At 36.2% G+C, this 20071-nt stretch overlaps 1 protein-coding gene across 2 annotated transcripts in view; it reads left to right on the plus strand.

Moving 5' to 3' along the window:
• The window catches only part of GYS2 (glycogen synthase 2), a 60427-nt gene that overhangs the window by 18135 nt on the left and 22221 nt on the right, over positions 1-20071 (plus strand). For both annotated transcript variants that reach the window (XM_072798743.1, XM_072798742.1), the window contains exons 3-11: positions 2824-3015; positions 5210-5392; positions 10381-10525; positions 12989-13106; positions 13289-13409; positions 15734-15840; positions 16950-17009; positions 17928-18006; positions 18788-18901. In XM_072798743.1, coding sequence (XP_072654844.1) covers positions 2824-3015; positions 5210-5392; positions 10381-10525; positions 12989-13106; positions 13289-13409; positions 15734-15840; positions 16950-17009; positions 17928-18006; positions 18788-18901 — 1119 coding nt within the window. The remainder of the gene's footprint in view (positions 1-2823; positions 3016-5209; positions 5393-10380; positions 10526-12988; positions 13107-13288; positions 13410-15733; positions 15841-16949; positions 17010-17927; positions 18007-18787; positions 18902-20071) is intronic.

The raw sequence follows: 20071 nt of genomic DNA on the forward strand, positions 1-20071 counted from the left end.
TTAGCAATATTCAGGTTATTCATGGCAATCTTGCTAAATACAGCCTCTAGGGAGAAGAGGGTTAAGTCAGATTGCAGTAGGTTTAGGAATGAGTGAACAATTAGGAAAAAGGTACAGAAGTTGTGGCAATGATATTTTTCTATGAAGAAAAAAGATAATTAAGCAGTTTGGGAGTGATATTATTTTGAGAATTAGTGTTTCATTAAATGTGAGATCTGATCGCATTTAGATGCCAAAAGGAAATACCCGGCAGATAGGAAGAAGTCAAAAGTTCGAAAGAAATGGACAAAGAGAGAAAGATCATTGAGAAGTGGAAAGGGAACACAATCTAAAGCACTACCGAGAGGATTTTTCTTCCTCCTGTCACTCAAACAGAAAACAGGGCTAGGTGGCATCAGTCCTGGAGGTGACTATGTGATTGACTGAATTAATGATTGAATTGATGGACAGTGTGTCTGAAATGGATAAGAAAGGAAGCAAACCCAGAAAGGAGGAGATGATGTAGAGAAAAAATGAAGAGATAGGAACTGGAGATCTTGAAGAGAAAAAGGAAATAGTATATACCCTCGGGGAAACAGAGTAAGAGAAGTGGGGCATTGACGTTGTGGTCAAGGAATAGAATTCTAAGATTGAATATTTCAGGGGAGGAACAGTTTGGGTTTTGACAAGGATAATAATGTAGCCATGAACATGGGTAGCTGGAATGTCATGGACATGAAGTTTTTTGAAGTCAATAAAGTCAGAAAACTATGACATAAGTGTGTGGGATAAAAACCTGGATTCTGAAGTTGTCCCCAAAAAGGTGGAAAGGTAGCCAGATGATTAGTAGAATAAGGAAAGGTAGTATCCAAATATACTACCAAGTTCCAAAAATGTCTTTATACACAAATAAGTTTCAGTGTGATTTTAAAAGATCCAAACTTCCTTCATACTCATCCCAGGAATATAGTTTCTGGGGGTGAAAAAATAAGGAGCCTTCATTGAGATGTCTATATGAGTAGCAAGATTTACAAATATGCAAAGTTTAAGATGGTATATGCAAAGTTTAAGATGCAGAAGATTTAAATAAAGGGAACTTGAGGTCCCAGGGAACACCAGGAAAATAAATTATAGTGAGTGTAGTGTAGAGAACATAGAAAAGTAAGAGAGGGATGCATGTTGTACTATCAGGATGAAAGAATGAGTCTTTGGAAGGGGCTTACATTTGAAGCTCTCATGAAAGAAGAGGGAGATGAAAGTCATAATGGTGTGACAAGTCTCAAGGTTCTAAATCTTTTTTTTTTTTAAGATTTTATTTATTCATTCATGAGAGACACACACACACACACAGAGGCAGAGACACAGGCAGAGAGAGAAGCAGGCTCCACGCAGGGAGCTGGACGTGGGACCCGATCGCAGGACTCCAAGATCACACCCTGGCCTGAAGGCGGCACTAAACCGCTGAGCCACCGGGGCTGCCCAAGTCTCATGGTTCTAAATGGATTTCTGGTGTAAGGATTTTTCCATGTCACAGCCAAGGACTCAATGGAAGTCAGAACAAGCTAGCTTATATTCTCTAATGTTAATCCTCTATGATCTCAGCTCATTGTATCATATATCATATATTAGGAGTCAGCAACTATTCATTGAATGAATACATAAATCAAGGAATGTCCCAAAGAGAAAACAATTGAAAAGGAAAACTCAGTCTGAGAAGAGAAGAGTCCCATGATAAATACTCATTACAATGAAAGCAACTGACAGTTAATGGGGGTCTTTCAGAGTTGTCCAAGGCTAGATGGGAGAGATACCATCATGCATTTCTGAGTCCTATGGAAGAGAGTGATGATCAAATGGGCTTGTAAGCTCCCCGGATTCAGAAGTCACAGGGTCAATGACTAAGCAATGTGGACACGTCCAGTTTACTAAAGAGGCCTGGGTACCCAATGAAGGGCTCTTAGTTTTTGCCAGCTTCCAAGGGTTTGAAGCGAATTTATGGAGATGCATACCATGTAATAGGAGAATAAACATAGAATAAAAGTTAAGACAAAAGAATGAGTAAATTACTCATTCAGAAAATATAGAGGCCAAAAAGAAAGTTAAAACTTACATATACAAGTGATTATATAATTACGATTAGAAAAAAAGTGAGATAGCCAATACATTAAAATTTGCACAAGATAAAATAGGAATAAAAATTCAATTTGAAAATAAAACAGGATTAGACTTTGAGCTGCTAGATTAAAGAGATACAGTTATCTTGGGCAATATATTTAGTTAGGACACCTGGCAGCAACCATGTTGGGAAACACTTTATGTCACTTTTTTTTTTTTATAGGAGGAATGAGAGAATCATTTACGTTTGTTTATAGAAACAGATTTTTCTAACATGGAATATTATAGAAACAGATATTTCTAGCAGATTTTTCTAGTATAAAGTAAAATAAGTAACATTGTAGACATTATATCCAACTGCAAGTTGAAGATACAGAGTAGTTCACCTTAGTACTCTATCATAAAAACATAGACCATGATATTAAATCTTAAAACCATGAGCTCAAGGTCACAGGAGAAAGAGAAGGGCAGAGATTACAGAGATCTAGATACTTCATCTTTAAAATGACCAAATTTAATGAAAGATAGGAATTTGGAAGTTTAGATGAATGGATGCAAGCCCATTCCATCTTCAGGCTCAAATATCAGATGCTTTGTGTTACCACTACATTTCCCTGTATAGTTTGCACTGTCTGCTGTTGAGTTCTAAATAAAGTTTATCTACTCTAAGCACAAATACCTTTTTCTCCCTGGTATAACTGCAAAGCTGTATGTTCTTTAATATGGCAGGTGCACTTTGGAAGATGGCTGATAGAAGGGAGTCCTTACGTGGTGCTATTTGACATAGGCTATTCGGCTTGGAACCTGGACAGGTGGAAGGGTGACCTCTGGGAAGCATGCAGTGTCGGCATCCCTTATCATGACCGAGAAGCCAACGATATGCTAATATTTGGATCTTTAACTGCCTGGTTCTTAAAAGAGGTACAGTTTATTGTATAGACATACAATAGAGGAGAAGCATAATTGTGCTCTGTGCCCAGCAATGATTCTGTGATTTTTAGATTAAGCTAAGTAAGATGACGTCATTATGATTGTCCTAATACACTTCAAAAGAATCTGAGGAAATATTCAGCCTTCCTCTAACTAAATACTAGCCTTTGGAACAGGTTAATAATCGTGCTTATTAGCATGTACCACATGTCAGATTTAAATAGAATAAAACAACCCATTATATTGCCTGATACATAGAAAGTAATATATATACAAGCAAAAAACAGTATACATCATGCACTATGCACATGAATTCTAGACTTATGGGAGTAAAAAATAGCTTGAAATATTTGGTGTTGTTTATGCATGGGTACTTGTGCTACTGCAGTGGCTTTTGTATATTTTCATCATTTTCTAAGGGTTGAAGTGATCTCCTTAGTTGTGAAGGATCTGTTAGCAGTGAAATACCCCCCCCCAAAAAAAAACAAACCTCCCCAAGTCCGCCCAAGTCCCAAGAGCTTTAGGTACCAATTCTTGTGAAATGAACCAAGCCTGTGCTCTCAAGTTCTCAAAGCATGGCAGAAAGATTTCTTTGCATTTCTTGCATTACCTCAAAATGATTATGCCTAACTTAAAAATCAGATGGTGAGGGAAGAGCATCCTTAGCAAAGTGAGGATATAGTCTAAGGATAAATCACAGAACTATATGTTGGCAGTGTGTCCCCTTGACCACCCTTTCTTGCTGATGAAGCCATATTCAATAGTCACAAAAGGCTGCCTTAAGGTGAAGGGAAAGGTGAAGGGGCAGTAACATTACCTTGTTTTGGTGACAGAATAGGAGAACAGGGTGAGGGTGCTAACAGTCTTGTTTTAGCATTGGTTGGTGGAACCAATTTTTCTTCTGCAAACTGCCTCCCTGAGCCACTACCCCCAGGGCTGAGGCCAGCCTGTGTGTGCATGTGTGCGTGCATGTATATGTTCATGCGTGTGCTTGTATGTGTGTGTGTGTCTGTTCTCATCCTTTCTGCTAAAGGAATCTAGAGAAGAGAGAAGCAAGAAAGTGAAAGCCCCAATGTTCTCTGAAGTAAAGCTATTACAGAAACATAATTTTTTTTATTCAAATGGCAAATAAAGACATTGACAAAAATCTAAGGCACTTGAGCAAGCCTTATTTTTGCTGTCATCTCTCGGCTACCACTGATCTGTGCAACTGTTAATTACTGTAAGGAACTTTTTCAAGAGTAGGTATTTTAAACTACAAAGGTCCAGCCTAAGTCAGTGGTTTTCACAGAGTATTTCCATAGGCCACCACCAGCAGCATTGGCTGCAAACTTAAAAGACATACAAACTCCTGTCCCCAGCCCAGAATTAGATCATCTGGCAATGGGACTCAGATACCTGTGCTTGACCAGCCTTCCAAGTGACACCGATGTCCTCTCAGTGCAAGAACTGCCTTCTTGGGTGAACTCTCCATTTCCCAATTCTCTGCTCAGTCTCTCTGAATGTGCATGTTTTGCATTATCAGTTCTGCTCCCTCATTGAGGAAACAGGCAGTCATAAAGGTAGTGAAATGCAAATATTAAATTTCTGTAAGGGTGAAACAAGGTAACTTTGAGGCAGGGAAACTGATGCCCCGTCTAGTTTTAGAACTAGACTGGGATTAGACCTGGGTCCTCGGCATGTTACTAAAATAGGATTTGCCTCTAAGCAAATAGTATATTAAAGTGCTTTTGGCTTCAAAGAACAAAGAATCCAAATAAGACTGACTTAAAACATGAAGTCATTTATTGTTTATTTCAAAAGAAGTTTGTAAGTAGGTAGTGCCCAGTGATTCGGCTGCTCAGTGTTATCTTCAAGGATATTATTGCTATTATCCATTCATCCATTCAACGAATATTTATTGAGTACCTACTGTACATTTGTTCTCTTAGGCCCCTCTGTAGTTACAAAAATAAATCTGATTCATTACCGAAAGGGAGGATTATGCCAAAAAAATATGTGGGCTTTTTGAACATGCAGCTAAATCCTATAAAACTATTCTGCTGGCTAAATCTGCATACTTCTTGCTTAGCTCTCTTTAAATTTTGCAAAAATTTATGGGCACGATAACTTTCCTTATGCTGTGGGCCATGGTCAAGATCAAGCTTTACCAACAACTCTTCTAAATGCTTCTTTTCTGATGTAGGTGACAGATCATGCAGATGGGAAACATGTCATTGCCCAATTCCATGAATGGCAGGCAGGAACTGGGCTGATCCTTTCTCGAGCTCGGAAACTTCCCATTGCTACAATATTTACCACTCATGCAACACTGCTTGGGAGGTATCTCTGTGCAGCAAACATTGATTTCTACAACCATCTTGATAAGGTAAAAAGTCCTCCCTCCTTCCCCCACCCAACCACCTTTCTTTCTGATCCTTGGACCTGAGGGATGAGAAGTATTGATCTTTACATTTCCATCTGCCAACCAGATGGCAGAAATGCCCTTTTAATGAATCAACATTCATGACAAAGCCTCCCTTGAGGTGACAGAGAGTTGATGCAGTTTAATCGTCAGAGTGCAGTAGAGCGTAGTGGTGACAGGCTGGATGTGTATCTACTTTGGAACAGTAAAGCCAAGATCCAAAGAGGCACAGCAGGTGTAAGTGGGTTGGACTCCCGTGTATGAAGCTAAGGAAACACTGTGAGGGTGCTGGATCCACACACAGCTCAGAGTGGCAGCTAGACCCGGTGTTCTAGGCGTACAACTCTGGGTCTTCCTCTCTCTTTCAAGTGAACAGATGGTCAGATTTCTCCTGTAACCCTGTGATGTATAGGTGGAGTTGGTGTGTGGGTTGAGTAAGACAGTTCTTTAAAACAGGGTCCTTGGTGACCAAATAATTGGGTTTCCTTATCTTAAAAGACTGCCCAACTTTATGACCAAGGTCATTCTGTTTTGACGTTTTCTTTTATTTGCTGACAGTTAAGTCAGATTAATAAAATTATACCTTTATATCACCATGTCAGTGATATCAACAAAGCATTTGAATACCAGAAAGTCAGGGTTTTATAGACTTGGTATCTATACTGCCAATCAAATGAACTTAGCATTTTTGGGTTCTGTTTACTGTCAGGAAAATTAGGAATTTGGAAAGTGGATTTCTAAAGATTTCTGTGGTTTAAAAAAGTTCTAAAATTCTATGAAACAGAATATGTGTGTGTGTGTGTTTGTAATACATGAACACTTAGTTAATGGTAATGGAAAGCTTTTCTACTATCCCAGAGATGTTTTGAGTGTAGGAAAGCTCTTTCTGACAAACTTTAACATTTGCAGAGCAAATGTTAAATGTGGTCCTAAAGAGAGCTTTCCTATGAAAAGGTCAGTCTAACCTAAAGGTCAAATTTTAAACATAAGTTGTACATTTAAAATAAAGTCATCAGAAAGTCAAATAAGGGAAATTTCCTGACAGTATATGATAATGATACACTAGTAAGGTCAAGCCACTGATCTATGGTAAGCTCAGCAATCTTGTTTTCTAGAAAAGAATAGACTTTGATTTTTGTGAAAGACAAAATATTGGAGAGGCGTATCAAATATTTTACTTCAGAACATCTAAGACCATTATATAGTAACAATTAATAAAAACCACTAATAAAATTCATTAGATAATATTAGTTGTTCTAAGTAACAAATGATTATAGTGTGTAGTTACATATTACAATATTATCCCTTGGACAAAAGGTTAGTATTTATACCATTTTATCTTCAAATATGATGTATCTTCCCATTTTAAGGCTCTTCACTGGTTGAAATGTGTGAGCTGAGTCAGTCTCAACCCATCATTCTAGTAAAATATCCTGTCCAGCAGAGTGACTAGGAGATCACAAGTAATTAGGAACTAGATTTGTTTTTTAAAAAATTATTTATTTATTTATTCGTGAGAGACAGAGAGAGAGAAAGGCTGAGACATAGGCAGAGGGAGAAGCAGGCTCCCCACAAGGAGCCTGATGTGGGACTTGATCCCAGACCCCAGAATCACAACCTGAGCCAAAAGCAGATGTTCAACCACTGAGCCACCCAGGTGATTTTGAGTTAAACTCATAATTATTTTTCATAGAAAAGTCCCCCATAATCATTTCCTACAGATCCTCCTCACCCCATTCTCACAGTAGGTTTAGAATTTGGATGTTATATAATAAATTAAATATATAATATATAATATATAATATATAATATAATTATGTGTATATTATATATATGCATGAAAACTTTTTAAACATTCAACATAAGAAATGAGTCATAATTTAGTCTTTGATGCAAGTCCCAGAATCAGTTGCAGTAAGCTTTGGTTCAGGCAAGTAAATATGGGGGAGAGATAGGAACAAGAATGAAAGTACCTAACTTGTATAAAAAGAGAAAGAGTAGAATTATTTTACTCAAAAACTAATTGCAATATGAAACATCTTTTATACACACTTTCCTGAATTTAACAAAAAGTAATGAAATACATGAAAATGTAGGAAAGTGAGATTCATTGTCAAAATAACCAGGGCCAGATATGTTATATGTTGGAATTACCGGACAGAGATTTTATAGTTAATTTTTTAAAGATTTTACTTATTCATTTTGAGAGAGAGACAGCATGCACGAAGGAGGGGGGAGGACCAGAGGGAAAGAGAGAGTTCTGGGCTCAATCCTGGAACTCTGCAATCATGACTTGAGCTGAAGGGAGGCACTTGACCAACTGAGCCACCCAAGTGCCCCCCCAGACAGATTTTAACAGACTATCATATGCATGTGGAAAAGTGGACAACATGTATAAACACCTAGAGTTGCCGTAAACCACAGGTGTGGCCATGCATACCATAGGCCTGCATGGTAAGAGGACCATGGGACCAAGAAAAGGCACATGCCTGTCTTCATTGAGACCTTTCACAGGTTCACCAGGCCTCTGCTTAAATATTTCCTTGCTTAAATATGTCCTTCCCTTAAATATTTGAATACTTGGTTTACTCATTTAGAAATCCTATTTTCTTATCTCTAAATGTCTAGATGTTAAACGCTGTCCCATATGTGAAATCTTATTACTCTCTACAATAAAACCAATAACAATCATAGTAACAACAGCTAAAGGTATTGAGCACTTTCCATGTGCCAGGCACTTTTCTAAGCATAAAACATTTCATACTTTTTCCAGAGTTATCTTTCCTATGCATAAGCTGTCTTTACCATATGATTAAATGAACCTTTTCGGTCCTTTTCATTGTACATAGGACAAAGGCCAGCTTTCTAGCCTTGTCTGTCATCTTCTCTTATACCACTGCTGCAGTCATATCAGATGCTATTTCCTACACATGCTATTTGACTTAATATATGTGTTCTTTAGGGCAGCTAATTTTTCAATCCAAAATAACCTTCCTCAAATTAAACTTTCATGTCCTGGTCCAAATGCCATTTTATTCATCCAATCAACTTGGAGGTACAAAGATTAATAAGTTATGGTCCTTGCCCTTGAAAGTCTTAAATTCTGAAGGTGATACTGACGATATGAACACTTGCATAGTAAGAGATACATTTCTCTATTCTCAGCCAGTGTGAATCAGTCCCACTCTGATCCTATGCTTTCCTCAGGCACTTACTCATTTCTACTTAATTTTAACCTGTTTTCTCACTAATCTATAAGCTCTTTGAAGGCCACAGAAACAATAAATTACTCAACAAATGTTGGTTGAATGAGAGATTTGGTTGAATAAATGAGACCAGTCAAATTGAGCTCTTAGGATAACTTCAGCTGATCTATGGATGCCATAGAGAGCCATGTTTCAAACATTTTCACAGAAATATTACAATATTACAGTTAAGATAGAATGCTCTAGGAATTTCTTTGTTGTAATCTCTAGAATCATATAATGAGTATTTTTCAGTATTTTTTTTCAGTCTATTTCAGTATATGGTGCAGTAATCGTTGGGACTGACTTGTTGGTTGAACCGGAGTCTAAAGGATAGAAAAGCAGAAGAGTGCACAAGCTTGGAGTCAGCCTGATTTGGTATCAGTTCAGGGCTCTGCTAAGACACTTAATAGGAATGTGATCTTGGGCAGGTTTCCTAACCTTTACAAGCTTCAATTTTCCCCTGCATAAAATGAAGACAAAATACAAACCACAGTTGGTTTATAAGGATGAAATATGATACATGCTTAGAAGAGAGCCTGATCCAGTGTTGAGCTTCTAACGATCTTTATTAGAGAATGCACCCTGCTAATATAATGTGAGTAACCTTATACACTTTTCTCTCTTAAACACTGGTAGTTTCATCTGCAGCTATGTGAGACATAATGTTCAGCTAAGCAATATGGCAAAAGCCCACAACTGTTGCCAACTATTTAATTAATTGTTTGGTGCTTGGCTTATTGGTTTTTGAAGTTTTTTTTTTTTAATTTAAGTTAAGATACCCAGGATATCTTGTGGATGATTGCACAATCTAACACACCAGCCAATTAAAGTGATAATAATTATCCTTATTTTCAATATAGAGCTTAATGTCACCTTTGTTTCTTTGTTTATTGGAAAAATATGATAAGGACCTTGGGGAAAGAAATTAGCTCAATATTTGTAAGATGTAAGGTAAGTAAATATTAAAATACCAAAAAATTAAGAATTCTATGTAATTATAGCAAAGTAAAACTATTTACTTAAGGGATTAAATAGCAGTTTAGAAGCAGAAGTGAAGTGAATAATACTTTTTAAAGCATGCATAACTGTGCATTTAGTAATAGGTTTAATAAAAAGTTATTACTTTTTTGTGGTTATAAAACTTTACACAGAATTGAGGAAAAACAATATGTATAATATATGATTTTGTTTCACTTGTGTAGAAGGATCAGTATAGTTGGTCCTTGAACAACACAGGTTTGAACTGTGCGGGTCCATTTATATATGGATCCTTTCAATAAATATATTATAGTACTGTAAATGTGTTGTCTCTTCCTTATGATTTACTTAACTAACATTTTCTGTTCTCCAGCTTACTTTACTGTAAAAATACAGTATGTAATGCACATAACATACAAAATATGTGTTAATCAACTGTTTTTTATCATTGGTAAGGCTTCCTGTAAACTGTAGGCTATTAGTAGTTAAGTGCTGGGTGAAGTCAAAAGTTAAATGGGGATTTCTAACTACACCAGGGGTCCATGCCCCTAACCCTCATGTTTGTCAAGGATTGATTGTATGAGCAAATGTATATCAAATGTATATGTGTTTTTGCTTTTTCTTCCTTTTCTTTTCTTTTCCTTTCCTTTTTTCTTTTCTTTTTTTTTTCCTTTCTTTTTCTCTTCTCTCTCTTTCTCTCTCTCTCTCTCTTTTTTTTTTTAACAGTTTAACATAGACAAAGAGGCTGGGGAAAGGCAGATTTACCACCGGTATTGCATGGAGCGGGCCTCTGTCCATTGTGCTCATGTATTCACCACAGTATCTGAAATAACTGCAATAGAAGCAGAACATATGCTAAAGAGGAAGCCTGGTAATTATTATCTCTGAATTCGTCACCCACCTTTCAGTCCTAAATGACATTGGAGTCTAAAACTTTTGTTTGAAACAAAAAAGTATAAACTAATAGAGGAAAAATGACATTCACTGCTACCACCCAAATCTTTGCACATATTTTAATTCTCAATGTCAGCTCTGTTGCAAAACCAATACTGAGCTATATCCAGAACATAGTAGTGTTCCGTCTGTGCTTGTTGAATAAATGGGTTATGCTAGAAATGGGCTTATGCTCTAGGGTTGTCACAGTGACCTGCTGTGTGTAAAGCAAGTTAACTTTTCTATTTTAAGGAAACAAAATTACAAAAAAATATCAAAAATTTGTGTGAGAATATTCCAGCCCTACATCTTGTGACATTGCATCATTGATTCTATTTAGTAGAAACTTATTGTTTTACTTCCCCTGTGACCTTGAAAGCTTTTCTGAGAGCTATCCCCAGACCTACCAGAGGTTACAATGCTGAAAGGCATGTTCCTAGAACATGATTCTATCACTTGGTCACAGCTGATTGGTCTAGAGGTAGATACCCAGCCTAAAGATTGATTCTGATTCTGGACAATCAGAATGCTCCCACAGGAGGGAGTCTAAACAGATGGGTCAGTATGTATGCACACTTGTAGAATAAAAATGTCAGCTCTGAAACTTTTGGCAGTGTCCATTTTTCTTTTATGTTCCATGGGATGCAAAAAGGCTAAATTAGGGGTGCCTGGGGGCTCAGTTGGTTAAGCCAAAGAATTTTGATTTCAGCTCAGGGTTGTGAGATGGAGCCTGGATAGGACTCCACGCTCAGCTGGGAATCTGCTTGAGAGTTTCTTTCTCTCCCTCTTTGCCTGTCCCTCCCTCATTCGTGCATGTATATGCACATTCTCCTTCTCTCTCTCTCTCTCTAACTAAAGTCTTAAATTTTTTGGTTTTATTTTATTTTATAGATTTATTTATTTATTTTAGAAAGTGAGAGTACGGGGCGAGGGGCAGAGGGAGAGCGAGAGTCTCAAGCAGGCTCCACATTCAGCACAGAGCCGGATGCTAAGCTGGATCATATGACCCTGAGATCATGACCTGAGCCAAAATCAAGAATCAGATGCTTAACTGACTAAGCCAACCAGGTGCCCCCAAGTAGCCTTGGTTTTAAAACCTATCTCTGTTACTTTGTAGTTTCTTGTTCTTGTGCAAATAGCTTAAATTCTCTATAGATCAGTTCTTCACTTGTAAAATTGGGATAGCAAAATAACTTACTTCATATAGATTTATAAAAATTAAATTAATATTTATCAATTACACTAGCATCTAGCACAAACTAAGCACTATATAATGTTTCAGAAAGAGAAATACATTATAAGAGGGGATTGTTTACTATCCTGATAAGACTATAGGAATTATTCACATGAGGGCTTTCACTAGAAACCTTGACAACCTAAAATTGACTCTGCTGTGGAGTATAGAATTTGTCCAATTACTTAGTAAAAAAGCAGAAGAATGGCAGTTTGTTCTTGTTTTTAAGAAAACTGACCAAGAAGCCTGGGTTGATTTTGTTGAATCATTTCAAAAGATAGCTTGTTAACTGTAAAATATCCTTCAAAACAATGGCATATTTATAATTTTAGCTCAAATCTCCTTTGCAAAAATGCCCATTGCCATGTGTTACGGGTTTTTTTTTTATATAGCTTCTTTTTAAATTTTAATTTGTTTCTGCTGCTACTAAATGCAGCAGCCCATGTATTCAAGTCACTAGGTAGTTCCCATCTTGTACTCTGAAGAGTCTCTATCTTTCTTGTCACAAACTAATAATTATTCTTGAAAACCAAACATGTCCTCCTACTTGAGTAAGCTCTTCTGGGAATTAGAAAGAAAGACATGACTTTCCAATTTTCCAAGTGAACAGAACATTTCCCACACTTTTGGTCAAAATAAGATGCTAAGAAGTAGTTTAGTGTACAGCATGGTTAAAGACACAACATGTGGAGGGAGACTACATGGATTCTACTTCTGACACTTGTGTTCTTGGACGGATACCTTAACAACTCTGTGCCTATGGAAATGCAGATAAGAAAACCTACTCCATTGGTTCTTGCAAGGATTAAATGAGTTACACTGTAAAGTGTTTAGAGTATTAAGAGCAATAATAAGACATCAATAAACGAAAACTATAATAATCATTATTAGTGCTTTTTTTTTTCTTTCTTTTTATTTTTTTTTAATTTTTTTATTATTAGTGCTTTTAATTAGATGTTTCATTGTGCTAGTTAATGTTATTTTTGTCACTCACTCCTAATTTCCTATTTCAATAATTTATTGTGCTGTTTTATGAATTTTTGGTTCTATGATAGAAACTAGAAGTGTTAAGAGACATCTAATTTTATGTATCTAAACAAACTATTTTTCTACAATGATACCCTCTCTCAAAAGATTTTTGCCATGATATTATTTTTGCTTTTCCAGATGTAGTTACTCCAAATGGCTTGAGTGTTAAGAAATTTTCGGCAGTACATGAGTTTCAAAATCTACATGCCATGTACAAGGCCAGGATCCAAGATTTTGTTCGAGGTCATTTCTACGGGTATGCTTTTCTTTATTTAAAAAAGAAATAGTGTGTGTTTTGGGGACCTATGGCATAGAGAAAACAAGACTGTTACAGTAAATGTTTGTCTTTCCCAGCTCTCTTTGAACTTTAACAGAATTCATTTGTACATTTTGTTGCTGTTGCCTTATTTCATTTGAAACTGTTTTGTTTTGTTTTAGTCATCTGGACTTTGATCTTGAAAAGACTTTGTTCCTTTTCATTGCTGGGAGATATGAGTTTTCAAACAAAGGTGCTGACATCTTCCTAGAAGCATTATCCAGGCTTAATTTTCTGCTGAGGGTAAGAATGCTCTAGTAATGCCACATGATACTTTTATAGGAGGACTTTCTTCTGTGGGAAGTAAAGAACTTTCTGGCTTCTTAAGAACTTTCCAAGAGATATGTGGTTGTGAACACTTACAATGTCAACCTTATTTTAAAAATGGCTCTAGTCTTTCAATTTACAGGTTGGGATCACCACGTTGTTCATTTGTTTATCTGCCTATGTTATCAGGTATTTTAAAAAGAGAACCACAAGATTATTGTGATATATTTTAATATGACATTACGACATTCCTTCCCCTGTCCCAAGAGTTAACCAGTTGAAAGATAAATATGAAAAAGTCAAGCAAATGGAGAACAAAATTTGATGTCTTTAAAACTGATAAAGACTTTAATGGAAGATGTGGCTTGGTATATGGCACCAATAGGCTTCCGGATATTGGACCTTACTATTAGACCTAGCTATCTCACCATATTGCTGTCCTCCTTCAACCAAAGAAGGCCTTCAGAGGAACCTGTGCCATCTAGCTGGCAACCAAACAATTTCTCTCCGTACATCAGGGCAGTCATACACAAACTATTCCTCTCCCTACTCATCAGCCATACCCCCTCCCTAAGATTAAGAGCCTTCAACTATGAGACCAGGAGATATCCCACCACATGGAAACAAGGAGGGGAAAGGAGGTTCCTACTTTCATGCAGATTCAGTTTTTGCTCAGGAAGGTGGGACTTAATATAGCTTCCCAATTAAGCCAGCAGTAAAACCTGTGCCAATAGAAGCAACTATACAAAATGGTACCATGTAATAGCTAGTGATTAAAATTATTGACTTATATTCTAATCCTATCATGTAGATATAGAATAAATAACAATAAGCTACGGGAGACCAGTGTAGAATTTCAATCTTACTGAGATACCAAGACAATTTAAACTTTCCTGAGCTCATACTCTTCTCCAGTTAATATTTTTCCTTGGACATAAATTTATTTTTGCCTTAGAGCAGATATCGCACCAAGTATACTAAAAGATTCACTGATACCACTTACTAAGGAAATAATACATTAATAAAAATCAAACTCTAAAATAGGACTGAAGACCACATAGATTATTCTAGAATAGGCTACAATAATCTTAGTCCATTATTTCCTGGTATGTATCTATTCAACAAGCTTTATAGATGGACTCAAAGTTATGTCAAACATATATCATGTTTAGGGACATGATTAATCAATTTATCTATACATTTATTAAATAGTCACTTTATTTTTAAATATGAAAAAAAGCCAATTGCTATTCTAGACATCAAAGATAATTACAATACTTGGAGAAAGTATTCTCTTTCATATAGTACATTTATTCTTTCATAGCACATTGACTTCTCTTGAAGAGTTTCCTATTCTATGACTTCCATAGATTTTTTAAAATAGAATGTAATTAATAGACTCTTGAAGGGGCCACAGAGTATGTGGTGCCCACACTTTGGAGATAGTCATTTCCAGACTACATTCATATGAACATTCATATGTTCATTCATATGTTCACGGTTTTAAGTAAGTTTATGCTTCCATTCTCACGACTGGATATATCATTTCCTTCTGAGACATACTAGGGAAGGGGGAAAGCAAACAGAGTATAGAATCAAAAAACACCAGTTTTAATCCCAACTTTACCAATAATCTGTTGTAGGAACTTAGACAATTGATACCCTCATGCCTCTCTTTCAGTTAGTAAGATGAAAAGAGAGCCATCTATTGTGCACAGTTATTGTGAGGATGGGGTTAAGTTATGCATTTAAAGCATCCAGCACAGTGCCTGCCACACCAGAAGTGCTGAGCACATTTTCCTTTGCTTGTTCCTGGACTTTAAGACTAAAAAACCAAAATGTAGCATTATGATAAGACATGTAACAGGAAAGTTTAAATACTCTTTTTGTGCAAATCAAAGTGAATAAAAACTAGAAAAAAATAGAATGAAACAAAGCCAAACTCCCATTAATTTTCCAATATGAAATTTTAAAGACAGCTCAGATTGATGTGACTTTTTTAACCACAGAAAAGCACTATGATATCACTAGCCATTGTTATATATTTTAGCTGCTTAATGAAAATATTTTATGTCTGAATTTTCAAATTGTTAACCAGCAGTTCTCGACTGAAAGCCAGATTTAAATTTCTGAGTAAGCTTCAGGAAGGTGGGTTTAATGTCTCTAAATCATAAATAAGTATTCCTTTTATTTAAAGATGATTTAAAACACTATATACTTTTTAAAGTTTAAAGTCTATCTGTTGACGTTTTCTTTTATCTTTGGTAGTTGACTTGTTATGTTTCCTAATCCCTCATTAGATGCATAAAAGTGACGTCACGGTAGTGGTATTTTTCATTATGCCTGCCAAGACAAATAATTTCAACGTGGAAACACTGAAAGGCCAGGCAGTGCGGAAACAGCTATGGTAATCTCATGTTTTGTGAATGTTCTCAAGCAATAAGTGTAAAGAGATTTTTTTTGACATGCATAATTCCTGATATATCTCCTTGAACTGTTTTATTCCTTATGATGATTATAGCACAAGGAGTGCTGGACAGCCTTACAATGATTATAGCACAAGACAAGGGATCCCTGGGTGGCGCAGCGGTTTGGCGCCTGCCTTTGGCCCAGGGCGTGATCCCGGAGACCCGGGATCGAATCCCACGTCGGGCTCCCGGTGCATGGAGCCTGCTTCTCCCTCTGCCTGTGTCTCTGCCTGCCTCTCTCTCTGTAACTATCATAAAAAAAAAAAAAAAATTATAGCACAAGACACTTAAGTGTCTGCCTTCAGCTCAGCTCATGATCCTGGGGTTCTGGGATTGACATCCTGCTTAGCAGACGGTCTGCTTCTCCCTCTCCCTCTGATCTACTCCCCGTTCCTGCTCTCTCTCTCTCTTTCACAAACGAATAAGTAAAAAAAAAAAAAAAGTAAAGATTGTTATAGCGCAAACTTGTTTCTCTTCTTATAGGCTACTATGTTAGATTATGTAGTGCCTATCAAACTGTGTTACTATAAAAACTTTGGAATGAGCCACCATGGACGGATAAAGCCTCTGCAGCAATCTTTAACGATGGGTTGAATTTTTAAAAATTTTATTGTGAAAAAAAAATTTTTAATGTGAAAATTTTAATGTGAAATTCACATTAAAATGTTTTAATGTGAATTCCACAATAAGGAGATTTGTATAATGACTCCCTACATGCCCATAGCCCAGATTCTACAATTATCAATGAATTACCCATCTTGTTACACCTATACTTCCATCCACTCCCCCGCCCTGCTGTCCACACTTGCCCTAATTTCATCAAGTCAAAAAATGTCAAGCTCTGTGGGCTGCTCAGGGTGTTCTGGTGCCTCAGCTCTGGAGATTTTAACTCAAGCTAAACTGGCAACTAGGAAACACAGTAGAGGAGGTTCTGCAAAAGAGGCCTGTAATTTCAAAGAATATAATGACAAAACATCAGCATGGCCATGGCAAACAAAGATTTTGAATTGGGACCCTATTTAAATTAAAAATCTTTCAATTCATACAGGGACATTGCACATTCTGTAAAGGAAAAATTTGGAAAGAAACTCTATGATGCATTGTTAAGGTAGGTGCTGAGAGTACTTAACACTTCAAATATTATAGGGTTCCCCTATTCAAATTTAACAACTTAAACGCTATAATGTATTTCTTTTAATCCAGATGTAAAAGAATGAGTAGCCTTTGAATATGTATTATATCACGTGAACAGATCTTGTTTTATCCTTCATCTGACAAATTCTTAAGATAGGTTGTACAAATGAGAACATATTCACATGTGCAAATAGGTTCTAATTCAATGGAACTCTCATTAAGGGTTAATATATCAATGCGAAACTGAGGAAGATTTCATGAGTTTTTTAAGTCAAAATATATGTTGACTTTATATATTAAATAACTTACTTATATATTAAATTAAAATATTTAGTAACATTAAATAATGTTAATTAACCTATTACTTAATGAATAATAAACATTTAAATATGTAATAAAATAAATGAAATATAGATGTATAAAATCTAATCAAATCTAACTAAAATGTATTATAAAGTAATGATTATATATAAAATATATAGATTATGTTATAATATGAAGAGAAAGCTCTGTTGTCCTGACTGACGATGGCAGGCATGCATCATTTCCTTTTACCAGTTATGTCACTTAAAGATCTTTATGTCACATAAAGAAAGATAGTTATGTCCACTTTAGAACATAGTACTCAAGAGTAGGCAAAATATAGTGAGATTCTCCTTCTGATGGTTAACGTTAATACTTTAAAAATGAATTTTAATTTTCTTTGATGCTATTGAAATTGTTTTTTTATCAAACTTCTTCATGTTTTAGGAATTTGTCTATGAGCTTCATCAGGAAATCAAGTTTGCTTTATAATTATTTTTAAAGTGTTCAGTACGCTGTCTGACACATACGTGGCATTAAATTAGTGCCAGTTATTTTTATTTTATGATGAACATTGTTTTCCCCACAGAGGAGAAATTCCTGACATGAACAATATTCTGGATCGAGATGATGTAACAATTATGAAAAGAGCCATCTTTTCAACTCAGGTAACAAAGAGTGCCCATCCCTTCCCAAGGTTGTTCAAATCTATTTAGATCAATATTTTAATTTACTGGAATGAGCCAGCTTGGAAAATGTATAAACCTGAGAACTAGAGAAGTCATTCTTATGCATTCACCTAAATGATAACTTTGCTTTATTTTCTTTTATGAGTGCTTCTCAGGGCTCCTTTAAAAAATGTCATGGAACTTATCTTGTATCCACTTTAAAAATTTCTATTTTTAGAAAGAAACCAATATATCTTTTTGAAAAACTGTGTATATTGCAATGGCAACAAAATTGTCCCTAAAATTTTCAAAAAGCATGGCATTTTGAGTCATGATAGAGAAAAGGTGAATATCTCTCGGTTGAGCGGACATTGCAAAAATGCAAGATAGGCATGTGCCGACATCTTGTCATAACAGTGAGGCAGCAGGTGCCGTCAGAGGACAGCCTTGCTAGAAGGATCCAGGAGAGGAGTTCATCTTAAGATTTCAGGACACATTCATTCCAAACAAGTCCTAAAAGTAGTCAAGAAGTGTAGGCCTTTCTTAGAGTGGCTGCAGGTGAGAAACAAAAGTATCATGTGTTCACAATATCTGAAGAAAGTTCTTCAACCTATTATCCTTCTCTGGAACCCACGCAAAACTTAGTCATCATCATTAGTGTCATCCCACAGGATGGAAGGCATAAAGACTGGTTGACATGTTGCCAATGACCTATTGTTGACATTAGTCACACTTATTAATTCTTTTCACCATTGACATTTTCTTTCCTCTATGACTTCAGCGACAGTCTTTGCCTCCAGTGACCACTCACAACATGATTGATGACTCCACTGATCCCATCCTCAGCACCATTAGACGGATTGGACTTTTCAACAGCCGCTCAGACAGAGTCAAGGTAGAACTAATTGTTTACAGAGGGCACTTCAGAAGGATATAGAATATACTTCTTCAGAGCTTATTAGAAGCTTCCTAGGTTTGTTTTGACACCTATCAAATGATATTTCCAAAAAAAAAATAATTCTGTTTCCTGTCTTGGGTAATTAAAGTATAATGATTGTTTTAGTATCATTCTCAACATTGTACAATATTGCCGGTAAAAATAGGGAAATTGCCTAATTTTTAATGATATGAATATATTCTAAGAATTACTTTAATTAGTGAATCTCTGAGATGAATATGAATTTTCTTCTTTTTTCCTGATAAAGTTCAACTTTAAGGGAATACTATGAGAAGCCTCCAGTTTCAGAGAATGTGGCTAATGATATTTTTATGGAATTTTCTACAGGCCAATTCACTGTTTTGATGCTTGAGTTTGTAAATGATTAAGCACAGTGTGAATTGTGTGAATAAGACCTGGTTTCTGCCACTGTGGAGCTTAGCCTCTGTGATGTGTCCTGAGGGTGTACTGGGTTCCAGGCACAGTGCTAGGTGTGGGACATAAAAGGGACATGTGAACAGACAGTTGCTTATCTCTACTCCATTCCATTCACCAGTATTCCAGATCACATTGTCATAAGAGTTTACCAATCTTTTCAAAGGTCCCACTTTTTCTTCTTTCTTTCACCTTTAGCAGTTGACCTGAGAATTCAATGAGTTATAAACCTTCAGTGACCCTCAAATAAAGATTTTGGCCTATTCTTACTTCTTTTCACTTAGGTTCTGAGGATTGCTCTGGGATCTCATTCCCTCTGACATTCTTGGGAAACTTACCTTTTTAACCCTCCCTTATACAGCAGGTTTACTAGCTCCTTCCCTTGCTGTCTACAAATATTTCTTAAATTTTCTCTCATTAAAAAGCAAACAAACTTTGCCTTAACCTGGTCTTCTCTTGATTTTTAAAAATGTTTTGGTATTTTCTATTCTTCTCTGCAAAATTTCTTGGAACAATAGTCTACTTGTAAATTCATCCCTCACCTTTCATTCACTCCTTGATATAGCTGTGAATGCATGTGGTAGAGGGAGACAAGTTATGGACCTCCTGTTACAGGAAGGTGAGAGATGATAAGGGGCCCTTACAAAGGCCATGTCAGAAGTGTTGGAGAGGATGGAATAATGGGAGAGGTGG

The sequence above is a fragment of the Canis lupus genome, chromosome 25 (assembly GCF_048164855.1).
Source record: "Canis lupus baileyi chromosome 25, mCanLup2.hap1, whole genome shotgun sequence".
In the NCBI taxonomy this organism is placed as follows: domain Eukaryota; kingdom Metazoa; phylum Chordata; class Mammalia; order Carnivora; family Canidae; genus Canis; species Canis lupus.